At 41.0% G+C, this 17,513-nt stretch overlaps 1 protein-coding gene across 1 annotated transcript in view; it reads left to right on the forward strand.

The window, feature by feature from the left end:
- The first annotated feature begins 12,296 nt into the window (after positions 1-12,296).
- The window catches only part of pappaa (pregnancy-associated plasma protein A, pappalysin 1a), an 85,128-nt gene continuing 79,911 nt past the window's right edge, over positions 12,297-17,513 (forward strand). The window contains exon 1 of the mRNA XM_056433278.1: positions 12,297-12,687. Coding sequence (XP_056289253.1) covers positions 12,297-12,687 — 391 coding nt within the window. The remainder of the gene's footprint in view (positions 12,688-17,513) is intronic.

Here is a 17,513-nt window from a genome sequence, read left to right on the forward strand (position 1 = left end):
CGGCGGGCAGAGCTATATTTAAATATTTCATATCCAAGTCAGAGTTATGAGATGACGCCCAAGTGTGAAAATATGATGTTTGACTTGTTGGCTTGTGAAAGGCAAATGTGGTGACTGCGAAAAAAAAAAGATGGTCAAGGTTAAATTTGCTGTGTGGATAGAAATAGCCCTTCAGTGTTGTCCCCCTGATCTCACCGTTATTATTTATTAATCGTCGTCATGATCTGGGGAGCAAAGCCAGCCTCGCCGTTGCAAATTCAGACGGCTGAAGACGATGACAAGAGGAGGACAAACGTCCATCTGGAGTTTTAGAGCCTCGTAATGAAGCCCAATAGTTTAGAGTCTCGCGAAACAGACCCATTTGTTCTGAGTAAAGACGTCATTGCCCTTTTGTTAAACTACCATATTGAGGATTGCTGACGCCGGTCTTAACACGCATTGTTCTTGCCAGGGTACATCAGTGGCTGTGTTCCCGTCACGACTCTGCCTTTTGTCAGGCCTTTTTTTTTCACTGACATGTTTTTCTATTCGGCAATTAATTTGCAACAAGAGAACATAAGACTTGACAAGTAACACTACACACGCCAATAAAACTGATATTTGGCTGTGAAATTATTACGAAATGTCAGGAGTTGAAAGTAATCAACTCCTGTGCCCTGGCTTATTATAAAATCGGTTCCTTCTGTTGCTGTGTTTCCTTTCATTATTTTGTTGCTCCCCTGTTTTGTCCCCCTTCATTTAGCATCTGCACAGTTTTCAGCCGCTCACTCGGCTCACCCTCATCTGCACCTTTCAAACTTCTCTCCTGCGAATGAGTTGTTGGACACAGTCCCTCGGGCTGCACTGACGACTCCCGAAGCTCAAACATATTGCAAGTACACGTTCACATTCAGGACCTGCGTGTTCTTCCGATTCCTCTCCATCCTCGCTGCTTCAGCAGCATGTCACCCACTGCATGGAGTTGTCTACATGTATTATAAATAATGGAAAAACGCCATGTTTTTAAACTCTGCATCACAGTTCTGATTCTGCAAGCATATCATGTTTGATTACTTTTCTCTTATAAATCAGACCGGAGGAAGTACCATTTTAAACCCTCGTGTGGAAAAACATAAATAGTGGAATATTTATAGTTTGAGAATATCCTCATCTAACTCTCCTCGTGTCTGTTAGATGTCTTTTAGTTTAGCTTAGTGTGAATATTGTTTAATCTGTGCATCAACTAAAGTGTTAAAATGACAAGCTGTGGTTTTTATGGAGGATTATGTGTCAAACTATTTCTTGGACCAGGGGCAGTGACTTCCTGTTATTTCCACGGCACCCGACAGAGACTCGCATAACTACCCCTTTTGAAGTGGTGATAGGTGGATTATTTATTTATTTTTGATGATTAGTTTGTCGAACTATGGTGATCTGTGTCACTTCTTTGTATTTTTTTTTCATGTTTAAAAAAATGAATAAAAAACAGGCTCAAACATGCAGGAATCGGGTATAAAAGAGGAATGGAAATAAATCAGATAATGAGTATTCCGGTAAAAGGGCCGTATTATATTTTGATGGGAAGGAGGGTTTGTTTATTCATTGACATTTTTGTGTGAATTATAATTGAGGTATTTGTGTTTGAGCAGAAAGTCGTTTAGTGAGTGACTTCCTCCTTTGAGCAGTTTGAGTGTCATCGCTTAGGTTTACGGTTCCAACTGATTTTAGAGCATTCAAATTGTATTACAAACCTTTTACATCAGTTTGATGCTGCATATCATGACTGTGTTGTTAGGAGATTGTCCTTAGTTTTAAAAGCATTATCTTTTACCACAGAACAGCGAGATCGCTCTTTATGCTTGGCTCTCCGCCAACCAATGCCAAATGAGGCGTCACACTGGAGCTGAGGTAAAGAAAGTAAATTTTTAATGATTTAGCATCGAGTGCCTTTCTACTCTATATTCCATCAACTCATTTCCATGATTTGTAACTACTTGGTGGCTCGAATGATTCCTCGGGGAGAACAATTCCTTGGCACAGAAGCAGACACTCAATTGAAAATACACACTGGGCAATTTTAATTTGAGAGGATACTGAAAAATGACCCATTTATTAAGCCCGTTTCATAATCAAAGCTTATGGATCGTTTCAATATTCTTAACTCTGAAACTGCTAAAAGGAAATGAGGAGAGGCCGACTGTGCCTTGTAATTTGGATATATGAAATGAGGTGATTTATAATTAAATGGAAGTATGCTTTTGTGATCGTAAAGCTTAATTGAGTTATTTATTAAGAGCTTTCTTTCCCTACTGTAATGACCAGAGATGAATGTGCACTTCTATATATTAAGCTTTTTTAGAATGATTGCTTTAACTAAAGAAGACCAAGGTATGTGTGCATGTGTGTGTGTCTGTGTGTGTGTGTGTGTGTGTGTGTTATTGCCATAAGGAAGTGATCACTATGCAATCACAGATCTAAATCTCTAGGTGTCTCAGATCTGGAGCAAACACAGAGGGGCCCAAGGGCATTACAGGTGCATAATGATGACGCACAGCGCTCATAAATGTCCTAGTCCTTGACAATGTAATTCTAAACTCAGAAAAAAAACAGATGCTTCTGGGGTCTGTTCAGCGGGGCAGGCTTGTTTACATTCTCCCTTTTCTTACTCCTAATTCTTTCTGGCGTTCTTTTTGCCTCTCCCTCCTTTTGTTTTGATGGAAACTGCTATCTTATTGGTGGAAACGAAAAGACAAGTTGATTGATCAGGCTGGGGGGTATTGATCAAGCTAATCCTCTGCCGTGACCCTTGACCTTCCGATTGACAGCAGCCCCCCATAATGAGGCCTCGGAACAGAGACCATGGGATAGGGGGTTTTGGGAAGGGCATCTGTGGGGGGAAAAAAGGAACCCAAGGGGATGGGTAGCGTACACACACACACACACACGCACACGCACACGCACAAGCACGCACACACACACGCACAGCCCGGCTCAATCAACTTGGTGCCATTGTTACATTGCAATGCCCTCGATAACCCCAATTTGCATAATTGGCTTTTGCATTGTTTGGCCCAGACACATTAAGGTGCAGCATTGCATTGTTGACTGCAAATCAGCACGTGCCCTTTGTTTGCTCATCTCAATGTAGCAATATACATTGTTTACTTCTGCCGCAGCATGTGTTTTTCTGCTTTCTGACTTTACAATCACGTTCGACGCATTATGTTTCTTTTCCCAGCCGGAATAAAATATACATAACATCTTACTCAACACGGTGTGTCTACACAACCACGATGTTATTTACTTGCTCCACAAAGCACGTATTTACGACACACCCAAAGAAAGAGCGTGAGCTCTATGTGCTCTTTTCAAAGTCCACTGCATTTTGTTAACGTTGTTTACCAAACACATTCTCGACATTCCATCCATTTTTCTCTTTCTATAGTTGCCTAAGGACGATACCTCCTTGAATGCTGCGGGACATTTGGACATGAGTTTGACTTCTTTTCAGTCTGGATATCACACTAACAATCCGAGAGCACACACACACACACACACACACACACACACATGCACACACACTATGCACTCAAATGCAGGCTTCCACCTATTCTGTGTGGCCATATCCATTTCTGCACAGACATGTGCAGTCCATGTAAATGCAGTCATGCAAGCGCTCGTGTGCAGGCGTCCACTTTAATGGTCGAGAAGCGTGATGCTGGCGCTCCATGAATCTGATGCTTCATGAGCGTGTGGAATATAGCTTTTCTTTTATAGTTAAGATGAGTGCAAACATGCCCTGCCAATGAAACACACAACCTCAAAGATATTGAGCAATCGGGCTTGGTTGTTATCAAAAAAACGGAAAGCTTTAATAGGTGCAAAGCTTTAAGATGTGCTCCCAAAGGAAACTTAAGAGAATGTTGACAGGGACCTTTTAGAGGGCTTGTTCAGCGACAGCCGTCTTCCTTTGAGATATTATTGCTCCCACAGCTCATGTCGCATATAGAAAATATTAATATTTAGTTCTTAAAGTTGCTTCGGCAAACTTGTTTGCTTATTTACACATTGAGCCGACACAAAGCAAACATTAGCATTTATTACCTTCGCATTGAAAATGCGGAAGGTTATGTTTTGATCGCCGTGTATTTATTTATTTATTTATTTGTATGCGTGTTATTCGCATAACAAAAAACGTTTTAAACCGAATCGCATGAAATTTGGTGGGATGATTGGTTATTATCCGGGGACCATTTGATTAGATTTTAGGATCAATCGGGTCAAAGGTCAAGGTCAAGGTCATGGATAGGTCAAAATCTTCTTTTTACCATAGCACGGTCAATTTCTATCCAATTGGCATGCAACTAATGCCAACATGTTCATAATTCAATGCCCAATCTTGTGATATGCGAAGGTATGCGCTCTACCGAGTGCCCGTTCTAGTTTGTAGTGTGACTGTGTACTTCTTTATAGCTCTGGTTTGGTCTCCAGAGAGAGGTAGCTGCCTCTTTTCGCTGAATACCGCACATCAAGCCTGTCGCTAACATTGTCTGCCTGTCATCTGGAGAGGATGGAGGGTTTATCAGAGCTTTTTTTGCAGGCCATAAAACCAAAACAATACGTGCAATACGTGTTTCCACCCGTGCATGCATGGTTTGTGGTTCATGGGTTAGGGCAGAGGGCGTGGCTTAAGTATAGCTGACACGGCTAACCCTACACCCATGACACAGAAACTCTCTGCTGAAACCGGTTGATAACATATGGATGGGGGCGTGGCCAAAATGCAGGCGGCGTGAAAAAACTCTGCTGAGTGTACGAATAAATGGTTTGTGAGTTTGGCCATGACATGTGAATCTCTTTTAGAAGACCTATTGTAGTGTAGCTATAATTGAGGCAACTCAAACTTTGCTAATTGGCATGAACACAACACACAACTTCACACCGACACCTTTGACCTCCAGGCCAAATTTCCGCCTCCTAAGGCGAAAACGGTGGCGGTCAGAGGGTGGTGGAGCCATTATAGAGCTGCTGCTCGCAGTTTAGAAGACGTATTAAGGGAACTACAGAGTTGGACCATAAATCTGTAGGTTTATTTGAATAATTTTAGTTTTGTATGGTGTGAATGAATTTATCATTTTTTAAAATGTTAATATTTGTATTATTGCAGCTTGGAAAATGAAGCTGTATTTTGTTTTAAATATTTTTATTAAATTAGGTTCATGCATGCTGTACCATGTTAGTGCTGTACTGAAAGAGCTGCTATTTTTCATTCATAACTGATTACTGAAAATGACTTTTGGCACCATGAGTACAATTTTCCCATAGTATCAGGTTCCCCAATTAGTCTAAACTATGCCTCCGTAGACATCTACTCTCCGGAAGGTGTTGAAAAGACATAAGACGCTTTAATCAACAACACAAAGCTCTTTAAAAAAAGCCGAAAGGGCTCAGCTATATGGTAATTAATCATTTTCATGGGTGTATTTTACAATGTGAAAGCCTATATAGTATCCATTTATCGTATGTGGGGAACATCTTGCAAGTGAAAGGAGGGTTTGAGTTCAGTTTTGTGCACGTAATATTGAAAGCTCACTGGTGACAAATGGGTCTTCGCACTCTCTTTCTCAAATCGTTACTCGCTCTACAGCAACCCTAAATGTTTTAATAAGCTTAGCCATTTTTCTTCCAATGGGCCATATCCCATTCACCTTACCAGACATTTTTCCACGCTCCTTCACCCAGATGGATCAGACTGCATCGAGCAAAAAAGCTCCAGAAATCTTCCAAGAAGTCATTTTTTCCCCCTCATTCCTTTCTTGGAAAGCATGCCATTTCAGCCATAATTTGGTGAAATGAAGGCCTCCACCAAATTGTTGTCAGTCCTGGGGGCTCGATGCCTCAACTTGGTTAATACCACTGCAGAAACCACTCCACTTCGTGTATTTTATGGACAAGCGTCACTGCAACTGTATTTCAAGTAGGCTGGCTAATGAGCTTTTTAACCATCTCCATATGGACGTGCTCTAACGTCTAGACGGAGGGGCAGTAGTGGTGGCAAGCGGTGGTGTGCTGACAGTGCCGTACTCGGCACCCCTGCACATATAATTCTTCACCACAAGCAGCAGCGTTAAACCAATGGCAAGGCCCGGTCGCCGTCAGGGACCCATAATGTGTTATTGTTTACCACACGGCTCATAACAGCGGCTAGAATCCAGGATGTGACGATGATGAGGAACATGCTCCGCAAGCGCTTCGAGAAATATTGGCATGCAAAGAGAAAACTTAAAATATAGAGATCAATCTACATTATTAGCAATGTTTCCAATTGTATATCTGACTCTGTGATTTCTACTAAATGTGTCATCACTGAGCAAGAAAGGTTTCGGAGGTAGCTCTTTCAAATGTAAGTGTTAAAATGACAAGCTGTGGGAAAGTAAAGTGGATAACGTAACTTTATGTATTTATTTGCACAAATAAACTTATATGAAAAACAATAATAATTTAATAAAAGTTTGAAGATTGCAGGGAAAGTTGGACCCCAAAATGCCGTACAAAGATGCTTCCCCTGTTGGATATCAAAAGTCATAATTAAAAATAAGTAAAGCAAAAGGATAAAAAGATAAAAAATAACGGTTGCATAATTCATCTGAGTTTTGAGAAGTTGTAATGCATTTTTATGAAAAGCATGAAGTGATAATAATATTTGCAAATGAAAGTCCTTTTCCGATCATTACTACAATGCCTTAAAAGTATGGATGGGAAACTTATTTTTTAAATATAGTGTGTTAGTAAGAACCCCATTTTCTGCCAACTCTACATTCATTAACTTCATATTAGCCCAATAGTCTGACAACATAATAAACAAGAAATGTGAATGGCAACAGCCATGTTGTTTGATCGGCTTTAAGAGAGCACACACAAGTTTGATGCAACAGAATTGAGCTGGATCAGCCAAGTTAAAATAATAAACTAAAACAAAATGAAGGAAAACATAAGTCAAAGTTTTGGGTCGATTCTTGGCATTACAGAGTGTACAGCAAACATTTAGACAATAATTCAAAAACATAACCATGGACAGAGAACTGAGAAGTAAATTGCACTTTTAATTGTTCCCCGTTCCTCCGAGAAAGTGAAAGGTGTTGTTCTCCAAAATGAGAAACGTTAGCTCCGGTGGTGTGAAAGTTCAAGGTACCTACGCACGGCCAATAATAAGAGCGTTCAGTCTTTAATTACATGTTGCCTTCAAGGTGCAGACTGACGTCGTCTGACTGGATTCTGTCATATAGTCGCATCCTGTTCCTCGTCTCGTTCGGTTGCTCTACAGCTGGAAGCTATAACTAATAAATAATGTAGCTCTTGGATAAGAGAGGATAAAGAGGCGGACTGGAAAGTTATGAGGTGGGATGACAGAGAAAAGAAAAATAATAGAATTTATTACATCCAGCGGAGTTATATTTGTAACTCCTAAGAGCTTTTGTATCAAAGTCGGACACAGCCATGTGCTGGAGTTAACTTCTCCATGTTCACTGTGATTCAGAATGATCAACTGTCTTATTTTAAGAGGATTATTTGCTGATACATCTTCTGTGAATTTCAATGAAACTCTCTTGGAATACAGTTTTTATTCTTTTCTGTCTTTAATCAAAAAAGTCCTACATTTTATTGATTTCACATGCATCATACCAGACTGCTCTGACTATGACGACTATTTCCCAAAGCATTCTGCCAACACAGATTATGTGTTGAATTTCAAACCGTAACACAATAGCCGTCTATTTTTTCAGTCTTCATACATATATATCATATATACTATATATAGTATATATATGCCACTTGCTGCCCTTCCATGCTAAGTGCATATAAATAACAGCTGTCATAAGCATAAGAAAAGATTAAACCCGATTTGCGCAAATGTATATATTTTCTGTAATCTTTGTGATATTCTGTTTTAAAAATAACAAACAACACCTCTCAGTTAGCACATCTCTTATTGGGTAGTGGTTACTTTTTTATCAGAAGCTGCCTATGTGACAGTTTTCATGGAATAACTGGAACTTCGAACTGGTACGAGTTTGAAGGTAGCTCAGGATTATCCTCTCAAGGGCTTTAATGGCTATTCTGTAACGACATTATATTTAGAAAGAACGGCCTTATACAAGATCCTGGCCACTACTATGGAATCCTACCGTCAATACAGCTTTAGTTTTATTATCTTTCCCATTTTATATTCAGACCCCCCCCCCCCCTCCCATATTTACTGTAAACCTTATCTGAACATTGTTGACACCGTATCATTTTACTCTCCAGATCATCCACACAAACAAAAACGAGGCATTTAGGTTTGCACTTTAGAACAGTCTCAGATTAAGCTGGATGCATTAATGGATTATGGGACAGTGTTTTTTTCCTATTTGATCTGCGCTGCTCCACAGTCACTGACGTATACTGGGATTAGTGTACAATATTGCAACCACTTTTCTCTAAACAAAAGTGATAGGGAGAGCAATGGCAGCACCACAATGCAGCCAGATATAAAGTTTAAAGGTGATTATGAACTACTTGCAATTAAACAAAGTTAATGTAGTTTACCTTCTTAACACATTGCTGCTGATGAAATCAACAACACTGAATTTTAAGAGCCATTAAATGCACGTATATTTTTGCTCCAACCTGCTGTTGAATGTTAATTTACTGAGCTCTGTGTTCATGGGACCTGCTCATATTTCACCGCTCCAGCAAGCTGTTACTTTTAGAAACACAGATGTAATCTTTCTGGGTCAAACGTGGGGGAAAAAAGAGCCAATAACTGTTAATGCATTCAGACAGCAAATGTGGATTATCCTGACAGTGTCACTTACTGTTACAACTCTGAGTAAATATCTATAAAAACATAGTAGTTACAGGTTTGGCTTTGGACAGACAGTTGCATGACAAGGTCAGATAACGGGACTCAAGTAATTGGGAGTCGTTTGCATTTTCAATTGGATTTAAAAGATTTTATCTTATAATATACTGTAATAATTAAAATGTATAATGATCTTTTCAAGATGCACTTCTTACTGCTGCAGCATGCATCTTTTAGGTCTGCTCTTTTTCTGATTTGAGAACGCTTTATTCACCATTGACCTCTGACCCAGCCTCACATCATGCCCCTCCCTCTGTAAGGGATGCAATGTATTCTGCTTCATGGACTGACTCAGATTTCCAGCGGGATTTGCAGAATTGCACACGGGCTCCGTGACTTGAACCGTCACGGGTTATTAGGTTAAGATGGGATGTTGTCTTCCTGGAATCCAGGAGGGACTGGGAATCAGCCTGTTTAAAAAAAAGAAGAGATATTGTGACACTCTTTTACCGACAAATGGTAGAGCCAGGGAGGCGCACAGTTTGAACTTTGAGCATGTTGATTGGTCCCTGCCCAGAGCGGCTTGGGGGTGGGGGCAAGGCTGAACTAACACAATGCAACTCAATCTCCTTGCATAACCGAAGGATGGCGAATTGCCTTTTTTTTCAGCATGTTTCAGGGTCTCCCCCCCCCACACTCCCCTTTAGTCTGTACATCATGTACCCCCCTGATAGGATGCCGACTGTAAGACATTAGGTCATCTTTTCTATCTTCAGCACTCATGCTCCTTTATAGAGAGAGCGAGAGAGTGTGGCAGTGTGATCCGAGGTGAAGAAGTGAAGAATGTAATTACAGGCCTCGAGAGATGTCTTTCACCTTCTGTCCCGATACTCTGGCACCTGATTGGGTTCATATTTCTATTTCCCTTTAGTGTTAACTATGTATGATAAAGGTTCCCTTGCAACACATTACAACATTAAATGACTTTCAAGTGTGTGACGCAGCGGTATTTTGATGACTGGAGAAATGAAGGCCTAGTTGGGGGGTCCGGGAAGCGCGTGTTTTACCACAAAGTGTGCATCAAAAGCAAGCAATGTCATGGGAATCAGCAGTGTTTGAGACAAGGACCCAAACAAAAAGTAATTAAAACAGATGGAAGTGTTGCCATACAACCACAACTAACGGGAGAATGGGGTTTACCAACGTGACGTGTGAAGGTTCGGACACACAAAGTTGTCCACTGTCTCCTTTGACAAGATTTAAATGTGTGGTCCATGTGAAACTCTGCTCCCGGTGACTTCCAAGGTCAAACACCTCTCAAAAGGAAATATGTGGCCCAAAGTCGCAACACCATATGAAAAAGAAAGCAAATATTTAATGTTTGTTCTCTCTTTCCTTTATGGTAGGTGGCAAGTTTTGGCTGTCTAAACACACATTTACAACAAACAACTGTTGGAGAACAGAGAGGAAACACCGACATTCCAACCGACTGTCTCTATGGAAAACCATTAAAAGGTAAAGCCACACTGTGTCAAAATATCCTCAGAGTAACAGTAACATTGACCAAAGGATTGTTTTCATTTCACTCCGCAGCGGAGATTTACGAAGGCTTTGTCACCAATCTCCAAAGTTTATGAACTTTAGTCGAGAGTGTGGTTTTGAAACACATCCATCTCTTGACGTGTCGGCAAACATTAGGCTGTGTGAGTCAACCTGAAACTTACAAATCCTTGACATTTTTCTTTTTCAAATCACTTTGGGAAAGAAAAAATAACCTTGTTTGTCAATAGTGCATTGCTAAACACTTAAACTGGATTTAAATGGGTTGGCTAGATTTTTTTAAAATTAAAAATAAAATATGCACAAGTAGAAAAACCCCAGAAGTGCACTTATTTCCATTTTGCGGTTAAAAAGCTTAACGGCTGGCTTTTAAATTGAGAGAATAAAGGACATATGATCCATCAAAGTAGGTTAAGTAAAGAAAGGACAATTACTGCTATGACTTTGTCAATGTTCTCCCATTACATCTTTGATATATTGCTTACTTTATTTTGAAAGGACATTAATGGGAAACATGACTTTGACAGGACAGTTAGATCTACCTTTCTAGAGTATACATAATGCTTTGCCAAGTCCCAGGAGAATGTGAGTAACATAATACTCATCTTTGCACAACATATTTGTATTCCCAAAATGTGCATGTTAATCCCTACAATTATATTTATATATACTGTATGTTATAAAATAAAAAAAAGCTTTGATCCCGAAATCATATGTGGGACAATCTCTATATTTTACAATACAGGGGACTAAACATGTATTGAAGAGCACTCATCCGTTCTTCCATGTTGGGCTATATTTTTTAAGAATATCACCAAATATCAACAACGGGACCTGTAATGATTATTCCATGTTCTTCGACTCCTTGGATGCTGTGTTGAGGACTTGATGTAAATATGGGATGGTTTACATTGTAGCCGCTAGAGGGATACACATACGCCCTTCAAACTCCGTAAGCACCATCCTATCACAAAGTGCCAAGGGGAGAATTGCCGTCAGCGAGAGTTGACTACCTGTGTGACTTCCCACTTTGAGAAGAAAAAAAAAAAAGAGGAAACAAAAAGAGAAAAGCACAGCCCCGGAACATTTGAAACACGAGTTGTTCCTAAAAAGACTTGGAGAGAAACTGGCTCTAAAGCGGACGGCCAGCTCTGACTCCTCTCCTCCAAGTGTATCTGCTTCAGGCAATCAATGAGGACCGCGGTGCTTACTTGTGCAGCTCTCTGCCCCTCTTTCTCTCTTTCGCCTCACCAGATATCATAGTGCATGTCAACTTTTGTACAGGCATACAGGCAAGAGGAAGTTTGGATTTCCATTTTTTTGGATCAACATTTACCTCTCGTTTCCTGTAATAAATATGAGAGGTCGGTTTGTTGTCACTCTTCTTTGGAATGTAATATGTGCCATTTCTTTTGCTGTTTTACGGGTAGGATAAGGAAACAACAAAAAGGTGTGACAAGAGCTTGGCGGACAACTGTGGATTTCTGCGAGTAGCCTAACTCCTACCGTCCAAAGGGGATGAGGGGGGCATCGGCCGGACCCCCCTCTTGATTGATTACTTATTAGTCATCCCTTTGGCTAAATGGGACCCATTGAAAAGGCACCGTGGAACACATACATGAATCAAATATTCCTGTGTCCCCTGAATGTCTCCAGAGTAGTTTTGCTTAAGAGAGGGGGTCGTGGCTTAGCATATAAAGAGGGAAAAACAGCATAGCTTTATGGGTTTATTTAGACAGTTTCTACGGTTTGACATTCTACAGCTGTAAGAGAGAAGGACAAACTCGAGAGGATTCCAAAGAGGAGAACATTGTGGATATATATTTTTTTGTAGTTATTCCGTTGTTTTTTTTCTTCTTCTTTTTCCTCTCTTATTTTAAATATTTTTTTTGTCCATTACCTCTCCCGAAAAATGAAACTTTGGACATCTCCCTGGGTGTCTTGCCTGGTGATTCTCATATTGTGCTTTGGATCAGAGTGCGGGACTGTCCGGAGAAAGGGGAGATCCAAGAGGGAGTTGGTGCGCATTAGGGAGGCGAAAGCCACCATCCCAGGGGCTTGTGCCACTCGTCTGCCCCGGGGCAAACGCTCTTTGCCCGGCTTGGAGCGACGGGTGCTCCGCCAGCGTCGGCGCTCTTCTCCGGCGGAGGAAAACTCTCCAGACCGGGGGAAAGCTGTCTATTTTACCGGCAGGGGAGATCAGCTACGGCTGAAACCTGGCGTGGAGATACCCAGAGGAAATTTCACTCTTGAGATGTGGATCAAACCGGAGGGAGGTCAACGATCACCCACAGTGATTGCAGGTAGGTTAATCTCCACATTCTCCATCATATTGTCAACCCAACTCCCTTTTACAAGTGCAACTTAAAAACTAGCGACTTAAATCTGAAATTGAGAACTAAACATGCAAATGTGCCGTATTTTATGCCAGTGTCGTGTAGTCTAAAACAAAAGCAACATGCAGTTTCAGCGAGTTGAAAATGAGTTCATCTAGCAGACTAGACAATGATGTAATGCTCTGAAAAGTACAGTGGATAATTTAGGTAGTGCAAGCATTGGGTCAATGAAGATTTATTTCGATCACATTTAAGTTTGCCAGTTTACGGACAGAAATCCCTGCAACATGATTTTATTCTCCAAATTAATTTCCCCGTAATTTCCCCCTCTGAAGACTGACTAGATGTGTGTGTGTGTGTGTGTGTGTGTGTTATATGATCACACAAGTGAGGGGAACGGCCAGCAGCTATAGGCTACTGCATCATTTGACCAGCAGCTGATGTCACTGTGCGTAAAATGTAATTTCTTTAAACCGACGAGGCTATTTTCAAACTATGATGTAATGGCCCAAACTTTGTGCGCGTGCACGTCAGGCACAACGCGGGAGAGGTCTGTCGTATAAAAGCGGGCACTTAAAGCTCGCCGCACACGTCGCAGGCTTGAGTGTCCCCTCAAACCGACACCTTTTGGCTACCGGAATTACGGGACAGGACCGAAAGACCCAGGGTTTCCCCCCTTTTCGAAAATGTGCTTTCACGTGTGTGCTTTCATGGTCACCGGTGGTGTTGTGTCGAAGTGCCGTCTCCAAAACGCCGACTATTGTGACAAATCATGCGTTATTCGGAGCGTGTTCAATTTAAAGCACAATCAGTGATTCTGCATCCCGATATCTACTGACTGCGCAGAGGAGGACACACACACACACACACGCGCGCGCGCGCGCGCGCGCACACGCAAACACGGACACACGCACGCACACTTTCAGTAGATCCCTGTCTTCAGGGGAACGCTTGCCACTTTGTAGGCTAGTTGTCTTCTGTGCGCACTCCTTTTTCTCCTGCATCCATGCGTAAAGGAGCACCGGTGAGGTGTTAACACTGTTCTGCATCATCTGCACCGACCAATAGCGCCTTTGTGCATTAGGCTACAGTAAAAAGACCGTTTTTTAAAATGCTTTCCCTTGCCGATAGGGAGCGTTGTATACACAACTCATTGGCTGCAACAGTACACTTGTGCAGATGGCTGCCTCTGAACTGAACTGAACTGAATTGAACTCAGTCCTCCTCAGCCTCCGGTACGCCAGTCTGCACGTTTGGAGACTTAACTACTCCACTTAAATGAATATAATGAATACGCCCCCTTACTCTTACTGTGTGTGTGTGTGTGTGTGTTGAGATACATTACACGTTTAGTTGGTGCTAGCCAGTTGGCAGGGGCATGAGCTGCAAAACCAATCCCCTGTCAGAGTCTCAAAACTGGAGCGTCTGTTGTGACCTGAGTGACTCTGAGATTTAGAGGATGGAGACAATAACAGTAACATCTGTACAGTATTATGCAATCCCGTACAAAAACAACACTTTGGCCCCCAAAATGACCATAGAGTTGAATAAACACCAAGGACCCAATCTTATCACAAAATTAACATTAAGGGCTTTACAGACGTGGCGTTAGTTCACATTATTTTGTCTTACGGTCTTGTTGTGGTACCCCGCCCCTCATTGTGTACTGGCTTCTCCCTCCTAGAGATTACCGTTCACGTGTACTCTTGTGTGTTCATTTAAAAAAAAGAAAGAAGATTTGCTCCCATCACACCCCCCCAGGGTATCAGAGGGGGGGACCTCCAGAGAACAAATACGATGATCAAACAAATTCAATAAAGCCTAATCTTTTAAATCCAATTCAGGCTTTAAACATCCCACTGCCCCTCAAAATGCTCCATCCATTTGTTTTGATCCCAGCACAGTGTTGTTTGCAACAGCTGTTTTTTTACTGTGTTGTTTTGACCACCACTGTTTCTCTTTCCTTGTCCCTTGTTGTCTTTTTCATTTGTTCTTTCTTTCTTCAGGTTCTTTCTCAACTTTTGTTTTGAGTTGTGTCTTGCATTCACAATTATTACAACTCTGGAATATCTCAATTGAGTAACAATGAATGAGAGGATTGTAACTGATCAATTCATTAGAATATATAACAAAGAGAGACTATATAGAGTTAAAGTTGCAGACTATAAAAGTTGCATCATTATATGCTTTAAAAAAAAATGTGGTAATGAACTAAAGTTATTTATGAATCATAACCAGCTTTACTGGCCAAGTAATGCACACATTCAAGGGAGCTGACTAGTTTCCGTTGCTCTCAATGTACATAAACAAAATATAGACATACAGCTGAAACATGCCAAACTTAAGTTTGAACTATTATCTTATTCAAATAAATATACATGGAGTTGTATTTAACAGTGATGATATGTATTTGTTAAAACAAATAGTGTGTAAAAGTATATTTAATTGGAGTTAACCGATTCTTTTATGACCCTTGGAGAGGTAGAGTCGGATCACTTTTTGTGTAAAAAGAGAATGTTCAAAGATCAATATCTGTTACTTTATACTCCCCAGATGAGTGATCAATCCCTCATCAGATACAAGCAGGGCTTATCGGGTTCACTTTGAACTACAAGACTTCTCGGGCTAAAACAAGTTCCCTGTGCTGTCACTGCCCGAGTGTGACAGCTACATGTGGTCAGAATCAATACCATGTTAAAGAACATTTAAATCATTTTAAGAGTTTAACCCCCCCCCCCCACACACACACACACAGACACACACCTATGAACACAAACACACATTGTACACGCCTGCCTATGAAAACACACACACATACGCACACAATCAGAACATCAAGTTCTATGTCCACATTTTAAGAGTTTACACACAAACCTATGAAGCCCCCCCCCTCATACACACACACACACACACGTACATGCCTGCCTATGAGCACGCACACGCACACACACGTACACGCACACAATCAGAACATCAAGTTCTCTCTCCACATTTTTTGCCCACTTTGTTGTGGCCTTTGTATCCTTGTTGGGTTGTCCCGCATCAAAAGAAGAGATAAATAAATCACAAGAGGGACGGAGGCTCTCTTCCATGACCTTCTGGGGACAATTATATGCAGACCTAAGCAGATAGTTGCTGTGATAACTGATATATTGTGGTACGATCATATAGTGTGAAAATACACACACACATAAGTACAATAAATACAAATTCAGCTCTTCTCGACCTTTTTTGTGTGTGGATACTTTCTCATTATCATCAAATGTAACTGGGAGACAAAGAGGAAGATGGAGAACCTTGATACCATGACTAGGTGGTTAGAGTTTGAAGAGGGGTTGAGCCTCGAGTGCAACAATTTTGCTCCTCAGTGTTCACCGACATTGGTAACATCATCCCAGTCTTCTTATTAGTTTGAATCATTATCATAGCCAGCACTTAAAAAGTTTTTCAAAAAGTTTTGTGGAGTAGTTTCAAATCACAGTTAATGTCTGTACAAGGTGTGATGAGTGTCACATTGTAAGTGACAGTGTAGGAAAAAAATGGTTTTAATTCATGTCATCTGACTTTTAAGTGCAACCATTTGTAGATTATGTAATACTCATTAAAACTAGCATTTAGTTTAATTCCTTCAAAGTGAAACTTGACAGTCGAGTCAAATGTTGAAAGTCAACTATTTTCAAGGGTTGTGATGACATTTAAAAATCGATATCCTTGTTATGTTTGTTTAGTTTGTTAAGTTTGTTTTCTGAACATCAGTGGAATTTCCCATTGTCTCCTCAGAGAAATTGCTGTGGCGGTCACTTTAGCGGGACCATAAAAGTGTCTTTCTTTGACCTTTCAGAACTAGAACAGCTAAAACCTAAACGGAGTCTTCATTGTTCCGTTCCTCCCTGCTTTTTATCAAGTCCTTGTGACATTTTTCTTTCTTTCTTTTTTTACTCTTTTCCTGAGTTTGTTTTTCTTGGAAGAAGACAAATGGCAAGTGCAAGGAAGGTTGCCTTTGAACCCGACAGGGACAGCTCTCTATCGTAGCATGTGCACATGCAAATCCATTCCGTGTGTGTGTTTCTGTGTATTTTCTCATGAGCATGTATATATGCATGTCCGTATAAGTATGTGGATATATGTGTGTGTGTGTGTTTGCCAGAAGAGTTGCAGTGCAGGGTCTGGAAAAGTGTAGTGTGTTAGATTAATTGAGCATGGCAGAATTATGACAGCTGTTTACACTAGGAGCCCTACGAGCATTTTAGCACACCTTTTAGCCTTGAGTGCACTAGCTGACAGATGGAAGGCTTTTTCCTTCCAGTGTAGTGGAAAGGCTGAAAACGTCATCCGCCAATGGACTGACCTTGACGCTGAACTCAACCCTCAGCCTTTGAAGATCGGTCCATTGGAATACCAAGTTTAATGAACGCATACTGGAATGTGCATCTAATTAGAAACAGGTCAAAGTTAGCAAGATGTCCTTGCAATCACCATGAGCCAGACACTTATTGCAGGCCCAGGTAGACTAATCGATGGGGAACAAAGGCATTTCAGTGGACAAGTGCATTGAGGCAAAGATGTAATTATCACTATGCTGATCAGTTTATCATTTCAGACAATACTAGTCAGCAGAGAAGAAATAAGAAGGGTATTTACTGGCATTTGATGCACAGATCCTCAAACTGTAAAGGACACCCAATATGGGCTGTGTGTACAGCTCACAGATTGACTGTCTCTGTGTGGATATATAGAATCCCCAGAAAGCTTAGGGGTAGAAGTGCTACCCTAATTTTAGCAAATCCCAAGAA

This window comes from Pseudoliparis swirei, chromosome 15 (genome assembly GCF_029220125.1).
Source record: "Pseudoliparis swirei isolate HS2019 ecotype Mariana Trench chromosome 15, NWPU_hadal_v1, whole genome shotgun sequence".
NCBI lineage: Eukaryota > Metazoa > Chordata > Actinopteri > Perciformes > Liparidae > Pseudoliparis > Pseudoliparis swirei.